The 21,394-nt window shown below is 37.4% G+C and overlaps 3 protein-coding genes and 2 pseudogenes across 5 annotated transcripts; 2 read left to right on the top strand and 3 right to left on the bottom strand.

The window, feature by feature from the left end:
• Positions 1–395: 395 nt before the first annotated feature.
• Positions 396–10,596, top strand: LOC113352049 (annotated as a pseudogene).
• Positions 10,597–10,956: 360 nt separating this feature from the next.
• On the top strand, positions 10,957–12,995 carry LOC113349242 (eukaryotic translation initiation factor 3 subunit D-like). Its single transcript, XM_026593174.1, has one exon. It carries the CDS (start codon positions 11,147–11,149, stop codon positions 12,821–12,823), a length of 1,677 nt encoding a protein of 558 aa, XP_026448959.1. The 5' UTR covers positions 10,957–11,146; the 3' UTR covers positions 12,824–12,995.
• Positions 12,996–13,129: 134 nt separating this feature from the next.
• LOC113349246 lies at positions 13,130–14,994 on the bottom strand (annotated as a pseudogene).
• Positions 14,995–15,118: 124 nt separating this feature from the next.
• LOC113349245 (two-pore potassium channel 5-like) lies at positions 15,119–17,331 on the bottom strand. 2 transcript variants are annotated; one of them, XM_026593178.1, is made up of 3 exons: positions 16,638–17,331; positions 15,989–16,208; positions 15,119–15,459 (listed from the first exon to the last, which is right to left on the bottom strand). In XM_026593178.1, exons 1-3 carry the CDS (start codon positions 16,903–16,905, stop codon positions 15,321–15,323), a joined length of 627 nt encoding a protein of 208 aa, XP_026448963.1. In that variant the 5' UTR covers positions 16,906–17,331; the 3' UTR covers positions 15,119–15,320. The 2 variants fall into 2 exon arrangements, with proteins under 2 accessions (XP_026448963.1, XP_026448962.1); XM_026593177.1 differs by having other exon boundaries at positions 15,989–17,331.
• A 229-nt stretch (positions 17,332–17,560) lies between these two features.
• LOC113349243 (putative glycerol-3-phosphate transporter 5) lies at positions 17,561–20,137 on the bottom strand. 2 transcript variants are annotated; one of them, XM_026593176.1, is made up of 4 exons: positions 18,935–20,137; positions 18,671–18,801; positions 18,231–18,508; positions 17,561–17,968 (listed from the first exon to the last, which is right to left on the bottom strand). In XM_026593176.1, exons 1-3 carry the CDS (start codon positions 20,016–20,018, stop codon positions 18,248–18,250), a joined length of 1,476 nt encoding a protein of 491 aa, XP_026448961.1. In that variant the 5' UTR covers positions 20,019–20,137; the 3' UTR covers positions 17,561–17,968; positions 18,231–18,247. The 2 variants fall into 2 exon arrangements, with proteins under 2 accessions (XP_026448961.1, XP_026448960.1); XM_026593175.1 differs by having other exon boundaries at positions 18,231–18,801.
• Positions 20,138–21,394: the final 1,257 nt, after the last annotated feature.

The raw sequence follows: 21,394 nt of genomic DNA, 5'->3' as shown, positions 1-21,394 counted from the left end.
GAGTCGTAGAGATGGCGGAGAAGGTGACGGTGGTGGGGAGAAGAAGATAGTTGTTTTTAGGGTTTGTTTCCTTGGTTTAGTATATGGGTGGTTTTAATATTGGTGGTAAATAAAAAAGTCAAAGAATATCATTTAGGATATATTCTAAAATATATATATGAGTGGTAAATAGAATAAATAAGGGTGGCATTTAAAGGGAGTGGCAAATAAGAAAAACGTAGGTGTCAAATAAATAAAACCTTCGAGCAATTTGGTGCAATTGCCTGGGAATCCAATTACTTGAAACGAACATGCCGTTAAAATAAAAATAAATAAATAAGTACGAGTCCCACAGTTGGTTCTTCCATGTGATATACCAGTCCGCCACTGTTTTTTCCCAACCAACTATACAACTTCAAACCGGCAGACTCCATCCTCGCCGCGAAATACCCACAACATCATAACAGCAACAATAACAGCAACCAGTTCCTTTAACTGTTGTTCTGAGTTTCTTTCCAGGGTTTAAGGAACTATAATGGCGGTTCCTTATTCAAGTTCTCAACAGCAATCTCATAAGTCACATAGATCTCGTCAAGCTGGTCCTTCATCTGAGAAAAAGGATCAAGCTAAGAAACGGAAACGGGACGACGCATCTCAAGAGAAGATCACTCACAATCCAAAAGTAAATTTTCTTTTCGTTACTCGCTGATCAATTTTTATAGCTTGATTGTTTGTAACATTGGTTTAACTATGTATTTTCCTTTATCCAATTGTAGGCATTTGCATTTAACTCGTCAATTAAGGCGAAGAGATTACAATGCCGAGCTGCCGAGAAAGAGCAACGCAGACTGCATGTCCCGACGATTGATCGTACAATTGGAGAACCAGCTCCGTATGTTATTGTTGTGCATGGACCTCCCAAGGTAATTATATTGATAGCTGATGGTTAATTTGATAATTAGGTTATGGGTTCGTTCGGTAATAGCTGATTAAACCTCCCGTGGTTGGGGCATTTTTGTGTTGTAGGTTGGCAAGTCCGTATTGATTAAATCACTAGTAAAGCATTACACCAAGCATACTCTAAATGAAGTTAAAGGCCCCATTACAATTGTATCAGGTATAATTTGCTTGTGGTCTTGAATTACTCGATCTACATTCACTTATCGTTTTTGATTGGCATGGTAATGTGTTGTTTGGATGTTCTTGTTAGGTAAACAAAGGCGACTACAGTTTGTGGAGGGCCCCAATGATGTTAATGGGATGATCGATGCTGCAAAGTATGCTGACTTAGCATTATTACTAATTGATGGAAGTTTCGGGTTTGAAATGGTAAGTTCTAGTGAGTTCTGAATGAGGTTTTTGTATGAGTTAACTATATTCCGGTGTCCCGTTAATGATGGTTTTGAGAGCACTGTTGTAGCTGCAGTCACATTCTATAGTTACAGCCCTAGGTTCACAGTACTTACTACCTTTTACATCATTTTTGAATAACATTCAAGTGTTAAAATACCTCTGATCACCCATGCTCACCATCTATTACAATTCTGGAGTTCATTGCATTGATAAATTTTCCTGAATTTTGAAGATTGTTACCAGTTAAGAATCTTAAAACATTGATAATCCTGTCTCGCTATCAATCCAATGTGGAATTTCATATTTCTTTTGATATTTTTTTCCCACTTGTGTTTCGGTTGTTAAGTCTGGGTTTTGTATTTTTTGTTGCCATTAAGTTTATTGTGATAAACATCTTACCATCTCTGAAGATAATGAAAATGAACTGCACCTTATAACTGACCGAGGTTGGTGAATCCAGATTTCATGCTTACCTCTCCTTGCCTGACACTCTAGTTTTCTCTCATTAAGAACCAATGTCTCTGACTTCGTTGTTCTGGAGTAAAAAAACTGCCTAAATAAAGCATGTATCCTGGCAATTAAATTTGTGGTTTGGCTCAATAGCTGATAGCCTGATACTAAATCCATCCATCTTGATGGTTTAAGAGGTTGTTGAGCTTCTCCAATTATTTTATTCACACTCCTCGAGCATCTCAATTTTATCTTTGCCTATTTGGTTAATCATATTTTTATTGAACATTCTTTCGTAAGAGGCCAATTTATTTCAGATTGTTAAGAAACACTATCTAAGTGTTACATGGTTCTTTACCAGAGTTTTACTTTCTTTTTTCAGTTTACTTTTACATAATGACGCCCCATTTGCCCGTGTCAATACCTTGCGGTTACTCATACATTCTAATTGTAGCTGTATGTTCTTGTACTCACTGTAATTTTGTCTGAATACCTATACTTTTCTGTGAATCTGTTATAATATCTTGCATACATCTGTAACTAGAAACTAAATCACATTTTTGCTGAAACAAGTAAGTGTGTATAACTGTATATGTACAACCTTGGCCGCAATTTTTTAGCTGACAGTGACAGACACCTTATCCCAGTATCTGACACCAATTTACGTACCTGTATCATTGTTACGCAAATCTCAGCCTTTGTTCACATTGGAATGAAAGTTATTCTGTCTATGGATAAATGTTAGAATCTTTTTTCTTCTTTTTTTTTCTGGTTGCATTTGTTACTTCTTGAAGTATTTTCATTTTTTTAAGAAGCTAGTTGCTAGAGTTTTCTTATTCTGGAAAATGCTTTTGCTATTAGAGGAAACATTTGAGTTCCTTAACATGTTACAAGTTCACGGCTTTCCAAAGGTTATGGGGGTGCTTACACATCTGGACAAGGTCAAAGATGTAAAAAATCTTAGAAAAACCAAGCAGCACCTCAAGCATCGTTTCTGGACTGAAATCTATGATGGAGCAAAACTGTTCTACTTATCTGGTCTCATCCATGGGGGGTAAGTTTATCTGAAATGAATATAGTAAAGCAGCACTATATAATTCGTTTTTCTGTTGTATAACATTTCACCATACTATTAGCCAATTTTAAATTCAAGGGGCTCAACAAAAGAAAATAAAATAAAAGTTGAACAGTAAACTCATATAAAGCTGCTCGTCCATCATGTTTTATATCCTGTCTACGATTACAGGTATGCGAAATGTGAAGTTCACAATCTGGCAAGATTCATATCAGTTATGAAATTTCATCCTTTATCATGGCGAGCTGCACATCCATATGTGCTGGTAGATCGTTTTGAAGATGTTACTTCTCCAGATAGAGTGCACATGGACAAAAAATGCGACAGGAACATAACTTTATATGGTTATGTCCGAGGTTGTAATATTAAGAAAGGAACCAAGGTACTTATTTAAGCCAGATTACCTTGGCTACCTCAAATCTCAGTATAATTTATTGGCGCATTGAATGGCAAACATCCTTTTAGCTCATCAGGCTACATGATAGAGATGACCTCTGTCAACACATTCTTCTTGTTTTGTTGCTTTATCATGTATCATAAGTATTGTATTATGTTTGTTCTGTTGACTGTTATGTTAGTAAGAGAATATCTAATTGATATAACATACTTCTGAATAACATATTGCTCATGGTTTTACACACAAGCAGAGACACATTCTCATCTAGTATGTAATTTTGTTCATATTTTATAAACCTGTAAAAGACCTACTTAATGTGAAGAAATAAATAAAAAGTAATTTCTCTATATATGCCATAGGTAAAAACGAAAATGGGTTCCCTAGTCTTAGATATTTTGCTTTTATTTATTAAGTCAGTTAATATTAGTTCTGTTAGCTTTTGATGCTAAGAAAAATGACTATCAACTGTCGGATTCCCACTATGTGAAACTTCTATATATGCTGTCCTGTTTTTTCTGTTGCAAACATATGTACTTGTTGTTTTCCGGTATTGGTGCTACATGTTTTGCTTGCATTTTATGCTACAAGTAGATGGACTGATTCAAGTTCATATCTTCCAGGTGCATATTGCTGGTGTTGGTGATTTCCCGCTAGCTGGTGTTACTAGTTTAGCCGATCCGTGCCCTTTACCATCTGCTGCCAAAACAAAAAGGGGTTGCGGGACAAGGAAAGACTCTTTTATGCGCCTATGTCTGTTCTTGGGGATCTTCTCTATGACAAGGATGCGGTATACATAGAGATTCCTGATCACTCTGTTCAGTTTTCTAATGTTGAGGCAAATGGGAAAGCTGTTCGAAAAGGTGATACTTAGCTCCATTATGTGTAAACCTTATAGATACTTCTCCACACACCGGTAGTATGATTGTTTGAGAGTAGAAACTAAATCCCTTCTGTCAAGCACGTGTTAGTGTTACGTAGATTTTCTGTAATCAGTTTTGTGCTGTTTTCAATATTTTTTTTTGTTTACTGAAATTCTTCTATACTAGGAAATGATCGTGACGTGGGCGAGGAGTTGGTAAAATTACTTCAAGATACTAAATATTCCATTGATGAGAAATTAAAAAACAGTGGTATTTCTGTTTTCAGTAGTAATTCAGAAGATAGACATGAAGGCCAAGTTGCTTTCCTGGAAGGAAATAATGTGTCTGATGATAAAGATGATGTGGATGACGAAGGCAACACTGGCAGAAAGCTTGGAAGTGCTGAAAATGAGGATGATGGTTATGATACAGTAGGCGATGGCTCTTCAGTAGAAGATGGGGGTGCTGATATGTTACATGATTCTAAGCCTAAGGTAGAAGAGCAGATTGAGTTCCCCAATGGAAGGGTAAGAAGAAAAAAGCAATCTTTGGAAGTGCTGTTAATCTGAGGGTAGTGACAGCAGTTATTTTAATTTTTGCAAAACAATGAATTTTTATTATCTATTTATCTGGATCACCAAAAGGCCACAATCTTGTCAACATGAGTTTATTTTGATATCTATATGCTCTACCTTTGGGGTTCTCTGTTCGGTGATTCTTAACGTTCCCGTGGAAATAGATATATTCATATCAGTTAGTTTGATAAAGAGAATGCAATATATTTGTTTAAGTTCATCGTCACATCACTGGGCTTTGGATTTTGGCATCTGTCTTTGTTTTCCACCCCTGTCTTTGTCCATGGTTTCATTATTACAACTTCTTTATGCAAGTACACCTTGTATTTGTGGCGTACTGTCTTAACTCTTGATTCATGTTAGGATTTTGAAGACGAAGATGGGGAGGACAACAGAGACGGTAATGGTTGGCATTCATCTGGAGGTTCAGAATTTTCAGATCAGGATGAAGAGGACCATACAGAAAATGGTACTTTCTAACCTGTAATTCCATACAGTCAATGAAAGTGTGAATATGGAACCGAAGCTTTAACTTACAATCCAATTCCTTCTCTTCCCCCTTTTTAAGGTTCTCGTAATCAATGCCTCAATTTTTTTTGAAAGCAAGAATAAATATATAGGTTTCTATTTGCTGATGCTTTCTTTTGTGTTTCGGTCTTCCACCTTGTCTTACGTATCTCATAGAAGATGATGGGTTGGGGAATGCCTCCAAGTGGAAAAAATCGTTGATAGAGAGAACCATATCAAGGAACGGTACTAATCTCATGAAACTTGTATATGGGAAATATATGGGGAAGTCAACAACCTCCGTCGCTGAAGGACATGGTAGTCGTGAAGATGAAGAAAGTGAAGGTGATGAATTCTTTAAGCTAAAAGGAGAGATGACAAAGGTACTCATTATAGTTCTTCTATTAATATCATATATAGAAGCTACATTTTTTTTTAATAGTCAACGAATATAAGCTGGATTGTGATGGGCCTAATGGCTACTGGGAGGTGCAATTTTAATTTTTACTTCTTGTCAAACTAAAGCTCATCTCATATGCAAATTGTTGTCGCTCCCAATGTTGCAGAATTCAAGAGATGGACTGGAGAGTCATGATGCTTCTTCAGAGGATTTTTCTAAATTATTTGGTGGAAAACTTAAAGACTGGAAAGCTGGAGAACTTATTGAAACTATTCGTGATCGCTTTGTCACCAGAGATTGGTCCAAGGCAGCCCGTAGAGCTGTAGCCTCTGATATGAATGGGGGGATGATACTTCTCTTGATGGCGAGTTTGAAGATTTAGAAACAGGAGAGAAGTATGGGGATCATGTAGAGCCTGATGTATCAACGGATGCAATGGATGATGTTGACCCCAAAGCTGAGCAGTGGAGGCTTAAGAAGCTGGCACTGCGTGCAAAATTTGATTCATATCCTTTCTCCTAATGATATTGCAGTTTCTTCCCCTATCCATCATTGGACTGGAACTGGGAATTATTACCATCCTAAAATCCTGATTAAAAAATCTTGACTTTTTAGTTCCTTTGAGTCAGCATGCATTTTCTTCGTAAGATTGTGACCCAGAAATATTTATGTATACCTTAACTGGGATTTACGCGTGAAGGTTCTGCATCGCCAGACGAGGGCACTGAAATAAAAGATGGGTCCAAGTTTTACCGGCCACAAACTAATAGTTCTGATTATTATGACAAGGTAAACTGGCTTCATACTGCAAAAAATTTGAGTTTGTGACATGCTGTTGTTAATATATTTGGATATTGCAGCTGAAGGAGGAGGTTGAAATCCGGAAACAGAGGAATATAGATCAAATCAAAGATTTTGATGAGCTTACCCGCCCGGAGATTGAGGGTTTCCGAACAGGGGCTTATTTGAGGTTGGAGGTGCATGCTGTTCCTTATGAGATGGTTCAGAATTTTGATCCCTGTCATCCTATTCTCATCGGAGGTATCAGTCTTGGAGAGGAAAATCCTGGATATATGCAGGTTTTTATTCCTTCTCTAAGTTCTTTATTTGAATATTGCAAAGCGATTTACTTCGAAGAATGTTACCTATTAAATAGTTGGCTATACCAGTCTGGAATTATGATATGTTCTGCACAACATTTTCTTGATAATTCCTATTTTGTGTAAGGGTTATAGTTGGATGTGTTAAACCTCACCAGTGTGTGACCAACCCGTTCGTTGATTACACCTTTTTAGAGATGCTTTAGCTCATGGTTGAACTCATTTGAAAGAGAAGGTACCGATAGTCATTGATCGTATTGATCAGAGGGAAGAACAACAGAACCCCAGCATCTATAGCTTCTAGTCTTAAGACATGTTAGTTAATTTGGTTCTTAACTATGTATCACAATTCAATTTTGTGCAAGGGTTATAGCTGGATGCATTGAACGTGACCGATATGTGACCAACTCGTATGATGGCTATGCTTAGTTAGAGATGCTTTGTTCATGCCTGAACTCGTAAAAAGTTCACCCAGTAATCATTGATGTCTTGATCAGAGGGCTTATGAACAAATCAACCGAAGGACAGCAGTTAGTTTCAGCACATGTTAGTTTGCTTCGCTACGCATTTAACTTTAACTCCCGCTGCTCCTTAACAGCATCTCTTGCATGTTCTCTGCATTTCGTTTCCATCACCATAAATTTATCAATTGAAAATGCTATTTTGAAAAATCCATTGTCATTGTGCAGTTGTCACTCCACTTTAGTCTTTCCTATTTTAAGGATACATCTATCAGCTTCGATGCTTTTACAGATCAACTTGATTTTTCTTGTTATGCTTTTGAACTTTGTTAGTCGCTTAAATGGGCGAAAGTTCATTGTTGAATAAAATTTAATAGTAAGATATTATGACTATTTCTTGTTAACCCAACTGAATAATCTTTCATGGCCTCTATGATCACGCACTTTGTGTATCTGTTTGTAACATGTGTGCAATTGGACTTCCTGGTTTCTTTCAGGTGAGACTGAAACGACATAGATGGCACGGGAAGGTATTGAAGACGAGATCCAATCATTGTTTCAATTGGTTGGAGACGTTTCCAGACCATGCCTGTTTATGCCATCGAAGACAGCAATGGAAGGCATCGAATGCTTAAATACACTCCCGAACACGTGCACTGTCTCGCTACATTCTGGGGGCCCCTTGCACCTCCCAATACCGGAGTAGTTGCTGTACAGAGTGTTGCAAACAACAAGGTCTGATGTATTCTACTTGAGCTTACGAATATCGTTCTTGTTATTAATTTTCCTGTTTAATTTCTATTGCTAATTAGATGGGAACAATCCACTAAAACAGTTACAGAACTTTATGTTCGTATTACTTATCCTTGACTTCCGGAAGTATCTGGCTTAGAACCAGAAAAAACTTTCCTGAGATTTATTTTTATCAGAAGCATGGATGATTTGACCTTTTATTGTGGTAGATGATGCCTTCAATGATACAGTATGATGTAAAAAATATATGTAACAATTTCTCCGCTTGCTGCATTTTTATTTTGTTTGCTGAATGGTTTGCATTTGAATCCTCAGGCAGCATTTCAGATTACAGCAACTGCTGTCATACTTGAATTTAACCATGCTACGAAGATAGTGAAGAAAATCAAGCTAGTTGGAACTCCCTGCAAGATCTTCAAGAAAACTGCTTTTATCAAGGACATGTTTACATCAAATCTTGAAATCGCTAGGTTTGAGGGTGCAGCAATTCGGACTGTGAGTGGAATTCGGGGGCAGGTTAAAAAGGTTGGTGTGCTAATGTAGAAACATATCTCGTTCCTTTGTATTTTCTCTTGCATGTTGCTAGTTGTATCTAAGATCTAGAACAATAGTTTGCAATGCATTTAATTTTAAATTTCAACATGATGCTAGTTTTCCGAAAGAATGGGTTCCGATCACTCTTAAAGTAAGTCAACCATTGGATCACTTATGTGGTCCCCAGAGGTCTGTTATGTTAGAACTCAGAACCTTGGCTAATGTGCAGTGCAGTAAGAAGCCAAGAACTCTTTCTTTTTTAAAGTAAATTTCCGTATTGTTGACATTCCTATCTTGAATTGTGTACTCCCGGCCTATTTTGCTGTATTAGAAGATCCAAATTTTCTGTGAAGCCAGTTTCTCGTGTTTCTAATTGTATTGTTATTGGCAGGCCGCTAAAGAAGAGCTTGGCAATAAACCCAAAAGAAAGGGAGGTCAAGCTAAAGAAGGGATTGCTAGATGCACATTTGAGGACAGGATTCTTATGAGCGATATTGTTTTCTTGCGTGCGTGGACTCAAGTTGAGGTTCCACGTTTCTTCCACCCATTAACCACGGCCCTGCAACTGCGTGATCGTGCCTTGCAGCTCATGAAAACAGTAGCTCAGCTGCGGCGAAAGCATAATCTCCCTATTCCTGTTAACATGGATTCACTCTACAAGGTTGCCCTCCTAAAGCAAACTCAGAAATGGTTTTAGTGCACGACTTATAAATTCTCAATTTTCATATCTGACCTTTTTTTTTTCTTTTTTGTGTACAGCCAAATGAACGGAAACCAAGAAAGTTCAATCCGATGGTAATCCCAAATACATTACTATCTTTACTCCCATTTGAATCAAAACCCAAGGATCTCCCTTGTAAGAAGAAGCTTGGAAAGCTACGTGCTGTGATCACAGAACCCAGGCAGCGCAAAATTCGTGCTTTTGTCACTGAGCTTCAGTTGTTGAAAAAGGAAAAGGTATGGACTTCTAGGCTGATCCAGCTACCTCCCATAATATTTGGTCACAAATCGCAGTCTATGTAGAATTCCTATTTTGGAATGTCATGCTTCTTGAATGCAGCAATCTTATGATTACAACTGAAACAATTCAGCTGTTAGGTGGTTAGGCTCTTTAGGCAAATGATCAGATAAACTTGAATTACTATTCCTCTTTCCGACTTTGTCTAGCAATCTTTCAGTTGCCCCGGTTTTCTGTAATATGCAGACAACATTATTTGTGCATTTTCAAGGTTATCCAGTGGGTAATTGATTCACATTGATGACTCGAGCAATTTTGTATATGGTATCTTATCTAGGATAGCGTATATTCTCGCACAACCTGTTTCATATACATAATTTATCTGTGCTTCTTAGTGTCCACATGCAGATACTGAAGGCTGGTTTGTCTTATTATTGTATTTGTGGTACTTCTATAAATAATTTTCCACTGTTATCCTGTCTTCCTCCACCTATACCTTGCTCTTGATTTTAAAGGAACGGCAAGTAGGGTTAAATATTTCTGCATTGAGAAGATTATAGTTCAAGGGTGATCATGATGAGGAAAACATACTTTATCGTGTGGAACAAATTGATGTTAGAAAACTTTGGTTCCCATTTTAACTGTTTTTTTATGGTTGTTATTGATGGCTCTGCTGATGCTCTTACCGAAATATAGTTATGTACAGTATACTGAAGTCAGTCAAGTTGCTTCTAATGTGGTTACTGTACAGATGAAGAAGAAGAAGCAGAAGGAAAATGAGAAGAGAAAAGCACACGAGGCGGTGAAGGCCAAAGAAGAACTGATATCAAAGAAGCCTCAAAGGGAAGAGAGAAGAGGGAGATACAGAGAGGAAGATAAAGCAAAGAAGAGGAAAAACTCGTCGAAGTTCAGATTCATAACTGACAGAATTCTAGTTAGGCATGTTTAAAGGAAGGTCAGAAAAGAACTGTCTATTTATTGACTGAAGGGATAGAGGTTTTTCCCTCCTGAACAAAGAACGAAGACCATCATCATCTTCTTTTGTTGCTCCTGTTTTCCACATACGACGGGTGTTTCCATTTGACCACCAATTACCGTACACAACTCATGTCATTACGCATACATAATTGAGCATTTTTTTTGTTCCTCCGACACTTTCTTTATGCTGAATCCATGGAAAGTTCGGGCTTTTGTTTCGTCCCACTCGAGTGTACAATAAACACGACCCACAGTATGTTTGTTCGCGGCGTCTGGATTCATACCATTTGTTTTTTATTTTGAGTCAAATCTGTTACCTAACCCGTTTGAGTTGGGTAACAAAATGCTCATGACTCATTAAACTAAGTCATGACTCAAAAAAAAAAAAAACGTATTGAGCTGGATTCAGGTGATTACAGTCGGATCTAGTTGAGTCACTGATCCCGGAAAAAAAACAAACAAACATTTTTCTTTTTATCAGTCAGCACTCTTAACTTATAACGTGGGAGTTCCACCCTGGCCAATTCGGCTAACCCCCGTTGGTCACAAACACAGTGTTAGTGCATGCTCGGTGCGTGCGTGATAGCGGATGTTTCTACAACCGCTAAACTCACCACCTTCCTTAATTGAACTTCTATGCCGATATATATTGCAATCTGGGAAACCCTACTCCTATTATTAATATCTCCGCTCCATCTTCCATTACTGATTAATATCCTCTCCATCTTCCATCCATTACTGAACATTGCCGATCAAAGAAAAGAAGATGACAGAATTCGAAGTAGGTGCAGTTCCATTCAACGCCGGCGGTTGGGGACCACCGGAAACACCATCACAACTCCACCCCAATCATCCACCAAACGTTCCTTTTCTTCCTTTCAATCGTTCTGAAAAACTAGGTCGAATTGCAGATTGGACTAGAAACTACAACAACAACAAAAACCGCAACAGCGCTCAAGGTTCCGTCTTCGATTCCATACCTGTTGATGATGATGATGCTGCTTCAAATCCATTCCATGAAGTTATTGGAAAAGCACCATCAAGACCTAAGTTCGTTCCTAGATGGAGATTTCAACACCAACGTCAACTTCCACAGCGTCGCGACGAAGAGGTTGAAGCTAAGAAACGGGAACAGGAGAAAGAGCGAGCTAGACGTGATCGTCTTTACAATCGATCTGGTAATCACAATAATAATCATAATTCTCGTCGTGAATCTGTAGTTTTTAAATCATCTGTTGATATTCAACCTGAATGGAACATGTTAGATCAAATCCCGTTTTCGAGTTTCTCTAAATTATCGTTTTCGGTACAAGAACCTGAGGATTTACTAATCTGTGGTGCTTTAGAATCGTATGATCGTAGTTATGATAGGATTAACCCTAAGAATGAAAAACGTTTGGAGAGGTTTAAGAATAGGAATTTCTTTAAGGTTACTACTACTGATGATCCTGTTATTCGTCGACTCGCTAACGAAGATAAAGCGACTGTGTTCGCTACTGATTCGATTTTGTCTACATTGATGTGTGCACCAAGGTCTGTTTATTCTTGGGATATTGTGGTTCAGCGTGTTTGGAATAAGCTGTTTTTCGATAAGAGAGATGGGTCTCAGCTTGATTTGTTATCGGTTAATGAGACTTGTCAAGAAGTAGCATTGCCTGAAGCTAAAGAGGATATTAATTCGGCGTATTCGTTGAGTGTTGAAGCTGCTTACATTAATCAGAACTTTTCGCAGCAGGTTTTGGTTAGGAATGGTAGTAAGGTTGAATTTGACGAGCCAAATCCATTTGCTGGTGAAGGTGAAGAAGTTGCATGTGCAGCGTATCGTTATAGAAGGTGGAAGCTTGATGATAATATGTTTCTTGTAGCTAGGTGTGAAGTTCAGAGTGCTGCGGAATCTAATGGGCAACAATCGTTTATGACCTTGAATGCTCTTAATGAATTTGATCCAAAGTATTCGGGTATTGACTGGAGGAAGAAGTTGGAAATTCAGAGAGGAGCAGTTTTGGCTACAGAACTTAAGAATAATGCTAACAAATTGGCTAAGTGGACTGCTCAAGCACTACTGGCAAGTGCTGATATGATGAAATTGGGGTATGTTTCTAGAGTTCACCCGAGGGATCATTTCAATCACTCAATTTTATCTGTGGTTGGATACAAGCCTAAGGAATTTGCTACCCAAATCAACCTGAACACGAACAATATGTGGGGAATTGTCAAGTCAATTGTTGATTTGTGCATGAAATTGAAGGAGGGGAAGTATGTGCTTGTTAAGGATCCTTCAAAGCCGCAGGTGAGGATTTATGAGGTTCCAGCTGATGCATTTGAGAATGATTATGTGGAGGAGCCATTGCCTGAGGACGAACAAGTACAACCTCCCACAGATGAAGAGGCTCTAGCTGTTGCAAATGATGTGGAAGATATAGTTGAAGAAGCTGTGCTTTGAACTGGCACTTCAAATGGCAGAACACCTATTAAGATAACTGAGGTTATGAATTTACTCGTCAGCAATTCAGCATTGCAGAATGTAGCTTCCTACTCTGCTATATTTTTCTCTCACATTTTTTTTTGTCGTAAATATTTTGAATCCATGAGCGCGTGGTCACGTGCTATTCTTATTTTTTGACTCTGAAGCAAGAGAGATGGTAAATTTAGATATCGTTTTAACATTACATTCTGTCTTTAGAATTTCTGAAACATAGTTTATGTCTCAGGTGCAGCATGTTTTGCAGGCCTTTTTAATCAGAGAATGATAGTGAAACTTAAGATTTCTGGACAACACATTAGCATTACTGAGCAATTGACAAACAAACCAAAATGTCATGTCATTCTGGAAATGAATTTTTCATGCAGGTGGATGTGGAAGACCGGTTTCATGCTTAGCACTAGGTATTTTCCAATCTCTTTCATGCTTAGCACCAAGTATTTTCCGATCTCTTTCAGTGAGGCAAATGTTTTATTAGAGCATGGTGTTGCATAATCTGATTGTAGGATTGACCTATAGAAAAACCATGTTGAATCAAATTTCTCCATCCCAAAATTCTTCGACAGTCTTGAAAGGTGCTGCTTCCGAGACAAAAAAATCACCTGGGAGTCCTCTTCTCTGTGGGATTTTGCCTATCTTTTGCAGTTCATCTTCAGTCAGTTCCCAGTCGAAAATCATCATATTCTCCTTCATCCTCAAACTCATTGAAGCTCTTGACTATGAGACTCACTCCTTGCTCGTATACCCATCTCAGACACACCTGAAACTCACGCAGTCAAATTCAATACGTACGTAACCAGACTTCAATTCACTATAGACATCAAGGATGATTCCAATTGAAGACCTGTGCATGAGTTTTCCCTCTAGCCTCAGCAATTTCATGCAAAACTTGCTCCTCGTGGACTGCGTTGGACCCCCACGGGGTTCCCCTGGCTCCTAAAGGGGAGTAAGCAGTGAGAATGATACTGTTGGCCTTGCAGAAGTCCCTCAATTTCAAGTTCTGCCAAACTGGGTTCATCTCCACCTTTTGAATTGAATTTAACATCGATATAAACAACATTTTGAAGAAGAAACAAATGATTATTCAAAACTTTGTTTAATGTTAAAACATTATTGAAGAAACTGGAAATAGAGAAATGAGAGCTCACTTGGTTAACAGCTGGAGGGATGTTAGCAATGTCCAAAATGGTTTGAAGCTTCTTACAAGAGAAGTTGCTGACACCAATTGACTTTGTAAGACCCAGTTTTTGACACTCTTCCATGGCTGCCCATACAGACTTGTAATCCATTGGAAGCAAAGCATCCTTTGGTGGCGGAAATGCAAACCCTGCAGATGGGTTCGAGCTTATTGGAAAATGTATCAGATATAGATCAAGGTACTTCTTCAACTTCAGATTCCTACAAAAAAACTTATAATCAATTTCACTAAAATCATCTATTACTGCGATTACATATGAATACACTGACCATGTGAAACAATTTTGATGGAGTTAGAAACTTATTATCAATTTCACTCACTTTCTTAACTTCTGTATCCCTAGTGGAAGAACAGATTAGTAGAACATTTTCTGGAGGGAAATTCGCTAGTTATGGCAAGCTAGTGTTTAAGACCATGTCAACATTTTATCATTGTGCATTATAACAAATTAAAATTAGGCTTGTGGGATATGTTACCTTAGAGAGTTCTGAATAGCTGGGACAACAAGGTTAGGGTGAGCATCACAGGGCCAGAGCTTAGAAGTGATAAAGAGTTCGTCTCGAGATTTTATTAAACCAAGTTGAAGTGCTTCAGCTATAGCTTCACCAAGAAATCCTTCACAATGGTAAGAAGCAGCTGTATCAAAATGTCTGTAACCAATCTCAATAGCGTTCAAAAACGCCAATTTCGCTTCTTCTGGTTCAACTAATGGGTATGCAGCAGTGCCCATACCCAATATAGGCATCACACTTCCAGAATTTAATGTCACTGCAGGTATTACATTCTCCATTCTTCCTCCTCTCTGTGTCTCTCTATCTCTCTAGTTACTACTTGCTTAGAAAAAGATAAACTGATTTATGATTTGGTGCTTGTTTGCCTGGGAATGAATTAGTTCTTGTAACTCATCAAAATAGACAGAATTGTAGAGAAAAGATCAAATTATCTCTAACCACTAAAACGCTATCACATTTTTGCAGCTGCATCACTTCATGTGTTCAAAAACTCTTACAGCCCTACACTTCATGACTTTGCTTTATCCTATGTATCGATGCTTTAACTTGAAAAAGACATTTTGTCTGAACTGGTACATAAGTTTTATGTTTGGAATTAATACCATTTCAGAAAGCAGATAATAATCCAGAGAAATGAGCCTCTGATTTACAAAACAAAAGAAGCGAAAACAAAATGGAACTGAAGATGGACAACACACGATAAACCTTAGGTCTGATACAAGTACAGAAGTTGACTTTCTACTTGAGATCATTGTAGTAAGTCGGATATTGTTATCTTCCCGGAGTTGTTCCGGTCAATCTTGTCAAACTGGTTGCAGACTAGCAATATATCTTTCTGCTTGATCAGTCCCATCTCTTTGAGTTTGTATATAGCAAATTCGGCTTTACTGAAAGCATAAAAGTAGACATATCAGTACTTCAAGTACAGTTTTTCCAATCATCACAATTATATGGAATGAACTAAAAGGTATTTTATAATAATGCCATAGAGTAAGTTCTGGATAATATTAAGATGTTTTTTTTGGCTTTGAGCTACCGATTTCACCCAAATCATATTCTAAGAATACTGTGGAACCAAGAAATATCTCTGGGTGTTCTGCCAAGGGAAACTACAATGTCTTGCTAAAAGATTACATGGGGATGAAAGTCACCAATGTACTGTCAGATAAGGATGATTTACATTCAATGGAGATGTAAAACTTCGGAGCTGCAGCAAAAGCTATCCACACCAATAATAGAACTTGTGCCATAAAATTTAAGCTCTAATATTATCGAGTTCGACTGCTCTCTAATTTGTGTCTAATTTCCTTATCCTAGTTTTAATAGTTATTGCAATTGGCTACTTAACATATTATATGTTTGATCTACAACATGGACTAAAAGCATAAGTACACAATATAGATTAAAATAGCAAACCTGATGAAACCATTGTTATTGATATCAGCTGCAACCAAATCGTCAACTGTCATTTGTCTATGCAAAATCCACTTTTCCATTCTTCTATGCCTTTTATCAACCCTTATCTCTGCTAGATACAAAAATACTCGAGCAACCGAGAGAGTTGACACCAAAAGCCATAACGAAGCAAATAATCTCCCTTGTATTGTGTTAAAAGCTTTACCACCATAGGATCCAACTGTAGTAACAGACATAACTGATAGATAAATTGAATCAAGCACATCAAACTTCTCAACAAAATGTAAAACCGTAGCACCCATCCCAATACACAATATGACAACACCAAGTGCTAATCCAACCTTCACTCTTGTCCTCAATCTTCCATCTTTTATGTCGAAAATGCAGTTCCTCAAAAAACCATTGCTGCTATTCCCCCTTCCACCCAGATTTACTCGACTATTTGCCACAAATAAATTTTCATGATAATCTAACGCATAATTTACTAACCCCCTTAACGATATATTTATAAACCCAAAACCCATCAACACAAAAATACAAGTAAAAACTTTTGTGGCAGGTGATAATGGAGCAACATCACCATACCCAACAGTACACAAAGTAACAATAGAGAAATAAATAGCATCAACAACAGGATGAGTTTCAATACCAGAGAAATTCTCCTTATCGAATATATATATAGCAACACCAACAAGTAGATAAATAATCAGTAAAAGTAACGCTCGTCTAACTATAGAATTTGATTCATATTTACTTTTTACTGCCAGGGTTTGATCAATATTTCTGAAGTCTCCCATGATAGGCTTAGCAGGAGCAGATGTTGATCTTGTTAGACCAGTATTTCTTCTCTCGGATGGTATGAATTGGATTTCTTCATCTTGAAAAACTTGTGAGGCTAGAAGTGGTTCTCTTTCCATGGAATGAAAGAGACAGGAAGAAAGAAACAGAGAGAGAAAGATATGTGGAGAGCAGAGGGGTCTAAGAAGAAATACAAGCACTGTTTTAATAAGAAGAAGAAGAGGAAATGACAAATTCAACAACCAACAACACAGAGAGTTTTTTTATAGCAAATTAAATGATTCTGAATTATTGAACTTAGTGGTGGGTCAGTTTCCTACAAAGTGTCCTGTTGATTATTACGGTGACAGACGATAGATTGAATTCTTTAGAATTTCTCAAACATAGTTTATGTCTATGTTGCAACATGTTTTGCAGGCTTTTAATTTTTTTTATCAGAGAACGATAGTTGACCTAAAATTTTCAGACAACTCATTAGCACGACCGTATGATCAACTGAAACTTCAACCACTATAAGTAGTGACACAAATCTGGAAATGAATATTTAAAGCAGGTGGGTGTGTAAGACCAGTTTCATGCTTAGCACTAGGTGTTTTCCAATCTCTTTCTGTATCGATTTCCTTGGCTTCTGCAGGACTTTTCTATCACCATTGCATTAAGATATAGATTTGCGAAATAAGTTTGAAATGGCTGATAAATTACTACTAACAATCACTACAAACGAGAGAGCTGCCAATATTATTAGAATTAGAGAAATATAATCTCATCAATCTTGATAAAGTACTGCTCCATCTATTTTATATATACTTACATAAAAGGATCTATCCTTTTGAGTCTGGGAAATTACTGTCTCCAAGCTAACTCAATGAAAATAAGCATATTATGAAAAAGTCAACATGCACTGGCATTATCATCTATTCACTATACACTCTGTTGTATAGGTATTGCAGATATAGAAGCCCTTAAAAAATTGGACAGAATGAATGGAATTAGATCCCAACAAGAAGTTGGTCAACCACAACAATGTCCTAAAACTAAGTTTTGAATGGGATTCAATCCCTCAAAGAAGATAATATGCACCTTGTTTCCACTGAATACCAAATATAGAAGAGAATGAATACTGTATTGCTTAGCATCTTTGGACTTGAACTAAGCAATTTCCTCCAGGAGCAATCCTAGTTTCTGCAGCGAACCAATAAAATATATCAGAATCAATATCTACCTTCATGGTGTAGAAGGAATTAACTTGACTTGCGGAAATGCAAACTTAAACTACATAAAATATTTTGTTTAATTATAACAGATCCAAATATGTGAAATAATTAGAATATTCTCCAAAACTGGAATCTGATTATTTTCCCAAAGATCAATTACATAAACTTCCCTACATTTTACTGAAATGGTGAAAATTCAAGAAAGGTTGATAGTATGAAAAGAAACGTACAGTATCATGTGTTTCCTTCACTGAGTAGTTGTGATCCTGTTCCAAAGCCATTTTCTCTCATTCATTTTGCTGATCACCTCAGCTTTTGCTAATTGAAACAAAAAAAGACCCGCAAGAAGAATTGACAGGATGAGCATCACAAAGACAGAATTCCATCCCCTAGTTGATATATATCCAGTCAATAGTGGTCCCAGAGCTGCCCCAACAGAACCAGTACCATCTATAATTGCAGTCACAGTTGCTAAAGCTCGGGAATTCCCTTTGCCATTCGAGCTGCTCTGCGTACCCAAATCAGCAGAAACAGCAGTTGTTATAAGAGAGTATGGACCATTCACAAACAATCCCGAAATAAACATTAGACATATGTTTGTAGACATTGAGATGCTCCCATAAATTCTATACAAGATCAGCGCCGGTATTGAAAATAGCAAGAACATTACAGAAGTTACTGCACGAGCCTCGATTTTGTCCGAAATATAGCCTGCCGAGATTCCTCCTACAACTCCCCCCAAGTCAAAGATGGTTGAAAGTATCCCAGCCATTTTATGTGATAAATGGACACCAGCAACAGCTTCAATTTTGAAATAGAGGCAAAACAATGAGTAAAAGTCTTGGGTTACACAGCCACAAAAACTTGGATAAAATCTGGAAGAATCATAAAACCAAAAAGACATTAACCAAAACTTAAATAAGAGTATACCTACATGTATGGTTTATGTAGAAAGGCAACCAGTAGAGGAAAGTGTAAGCCACTAGCTTAGAGAAGAAGAGGCAAAAAGAATAAGGTGCGACGCCAGGTAACCTCCATGCCTCGAGAAATCCAACCGCACCCACAACCCCATCTGAATCTGAATACTGAGATTCAGCATGGAGAAGACCAGCCTCATTTTCTTCATCAACTTTATGTAGTTCCACATTTGCTTCAGCACATTGAACTTCTTTTTCTTTCTCCGAATTCTCTTCTTGCAAAACAATGCTACTACTAATACTTGTTCTCTCATTTTGAATTTGTTCATACTTATTCAATTCAATCTCCATTCCATCACCAGGACATTCAAATCCTGCAACTTCAGGACTAACCACTAAAAACAAGAAAACCAAGCCCCCAACCAATATAATAAACACCCCAGGAACAACAAAAGACCAACCCCATCCGAATTCCAACACCGACGAAGCTAAAACAGAACCTAATATATTCCCAATCGGCATCTGCGAATTCCATATACCCATAATCAATCCTCTTTTAGATTTCCCAAACCAATTCCCAACAACAGAAACAACACAAGGCCATCCAATTGATTGAAACAAACCACTAACAATCTGAACAATTAAGAAAAAACCTAAACTATGTATATTCCACCAATACCCTAACCCAAAGAAAATAGTTGAAAACCCACTAAAAATCATACCAAATGTAAGAAAATAACGAAGATCAATCCGATCACCAATATGTCCAGCAAAATACATACCAATTGAATAAGTAGATAGAAATGCAAGATCTAATTCACCTAACCTGTGTGTTCCACGTTCTCCTCCTTCATTAAACGGTGCCCAACCATTACTAGAATCAGAACCAGAATTTGATGTGGAATTATTTAAAGGGTTTGTAAGAACACTTTTGACAATACTTGGGGGTTTACGAGAAGCATGAAATGAAGCGTATGAACAAAATGTTAGTATGAGAACTGTGATTCGATAGAATCCAATTGTTTTTGATTGGAGAATTGGAAGAAGATTGTAACCTGGGGGTAATTGATTTGATTGGGGATTTGGGTTTAGGGTTCCCATTTTGATTTTTCTCTTCTTCTCCTTCTTTTTTCTTCTTCTCCTGGTATAGAAAGAGAGGAAGTGAAGGTGATGACTGATGTTGGACAGTCAACAACCATCGCGCGCACTCAAATGTTGACGGAACAACAAAATAAATGAAATGAAGTACGGAGAAAAAGTTTTTGCGTATTCTTTGGAATGCTTGGAAACTTCATTTGCCACATGGTCTTACTTCCTGGCTTTTTGGGTCTGACTCGCAATAGCATTTGGGTCTCACTAGCATTTGGCTTGGTCCAAGTCAAATGTTAGATCGTTTGTCTTTTTTCCCATGTCTGACTCGAAGTTCGATACGTAGGCTTATAGGGAAATGATTTCGCAAAGCACTATTGCTTGAGAGACAGATTGTCTTATGATTTCTTTTCTTCTAAATTTTGCTTGTCCAAGTCTGATTTATTATATTTGCCTCAAAACCTGAAAAATAACAGGGTTAAGGAATTTGTTTGAATACAACTCACACACCACTTTACGAAATCTCGAGTCGAAATTTCTAATATTTGATTAAAACCGAATGAGATTCAAACCGCAAATCAATATAGCCTATAGTTACTTGTCAAATTAACTGAGATCCAGCTACCACAACATCATGGTTCACCCACCCGAATTAGGCAGTCGAGCAGCCGAATTATTCGGAAATTCAAATCGTATGCGAATTATCCGGAACGTACTTGGTTCAGAGTTTCGATTCGTGTGAGTTCAAGAATGACTCGGCAGTCTACTAACTAGGGTATGGATCTAACCTGTAAACCATTGATTCGCTTAAGTTCGCAAATAATTTGGTGACTTATTAACTGGGGTTTGGATCTAACTAGTAATATGACATATTACTAAGTCCAAGTGCAGCGTCAGATCATTTGTTTTTTTTCCGAGTCCTTGATATATAGGGAAATGATTTTGCGAAGGACCATTGTGTATGAGATAGATAGTTTTATGATTTTTTCTCTCCAAATATTACTTGTGTGAGTCTGAATTATTATATCTACCTCAAAACCTGTTAAATGGTAGGGTTAAAGGATTTTTTTTTTTGAGTTCTACTCAAGCACCTCTATACTAAACCTCGAGCTGAATTTTCTAATACTTGATTAAGACCGAATCAAATTCAAATCCCGAATCAGCGTGACAAACATGATGTACCCTCTTGTCAATTATCAAATTAACCGAGGTCTAGCTGCCACAACCTCATGCTACTAATTTTATTTTATTTCTTTTCAAAATAAATGCGTAAGTTTTTTTTGTTTGTTTTAAAGATACATCAGAAGTCTACATATTACTTTTCTGAGTCTGAATTATTATATTTACCTCAAAACCTGTTTAATGGTAGGGTTAAAGATTTTTTTTGA

This window comes from Papaver somniferum, chromosome 2 (assembly GCF_003573695.1).
Source record: "Papaver somniferum cultivar HN1 chromosome 2, ASM357369v1, whole genome shotgun sequence".
NCBI lineage: Eukaryota > Viridiplantae > Streptophyta > Magnoliopsida > Ranunculales > Papaveraceae > Papaver > Papaver somniferum.
The sequence above is the reverse complement of the archived record's forward strand: the minus strand, read 5'-3'. Positions and strand labels throughout refer to the sequence as shown.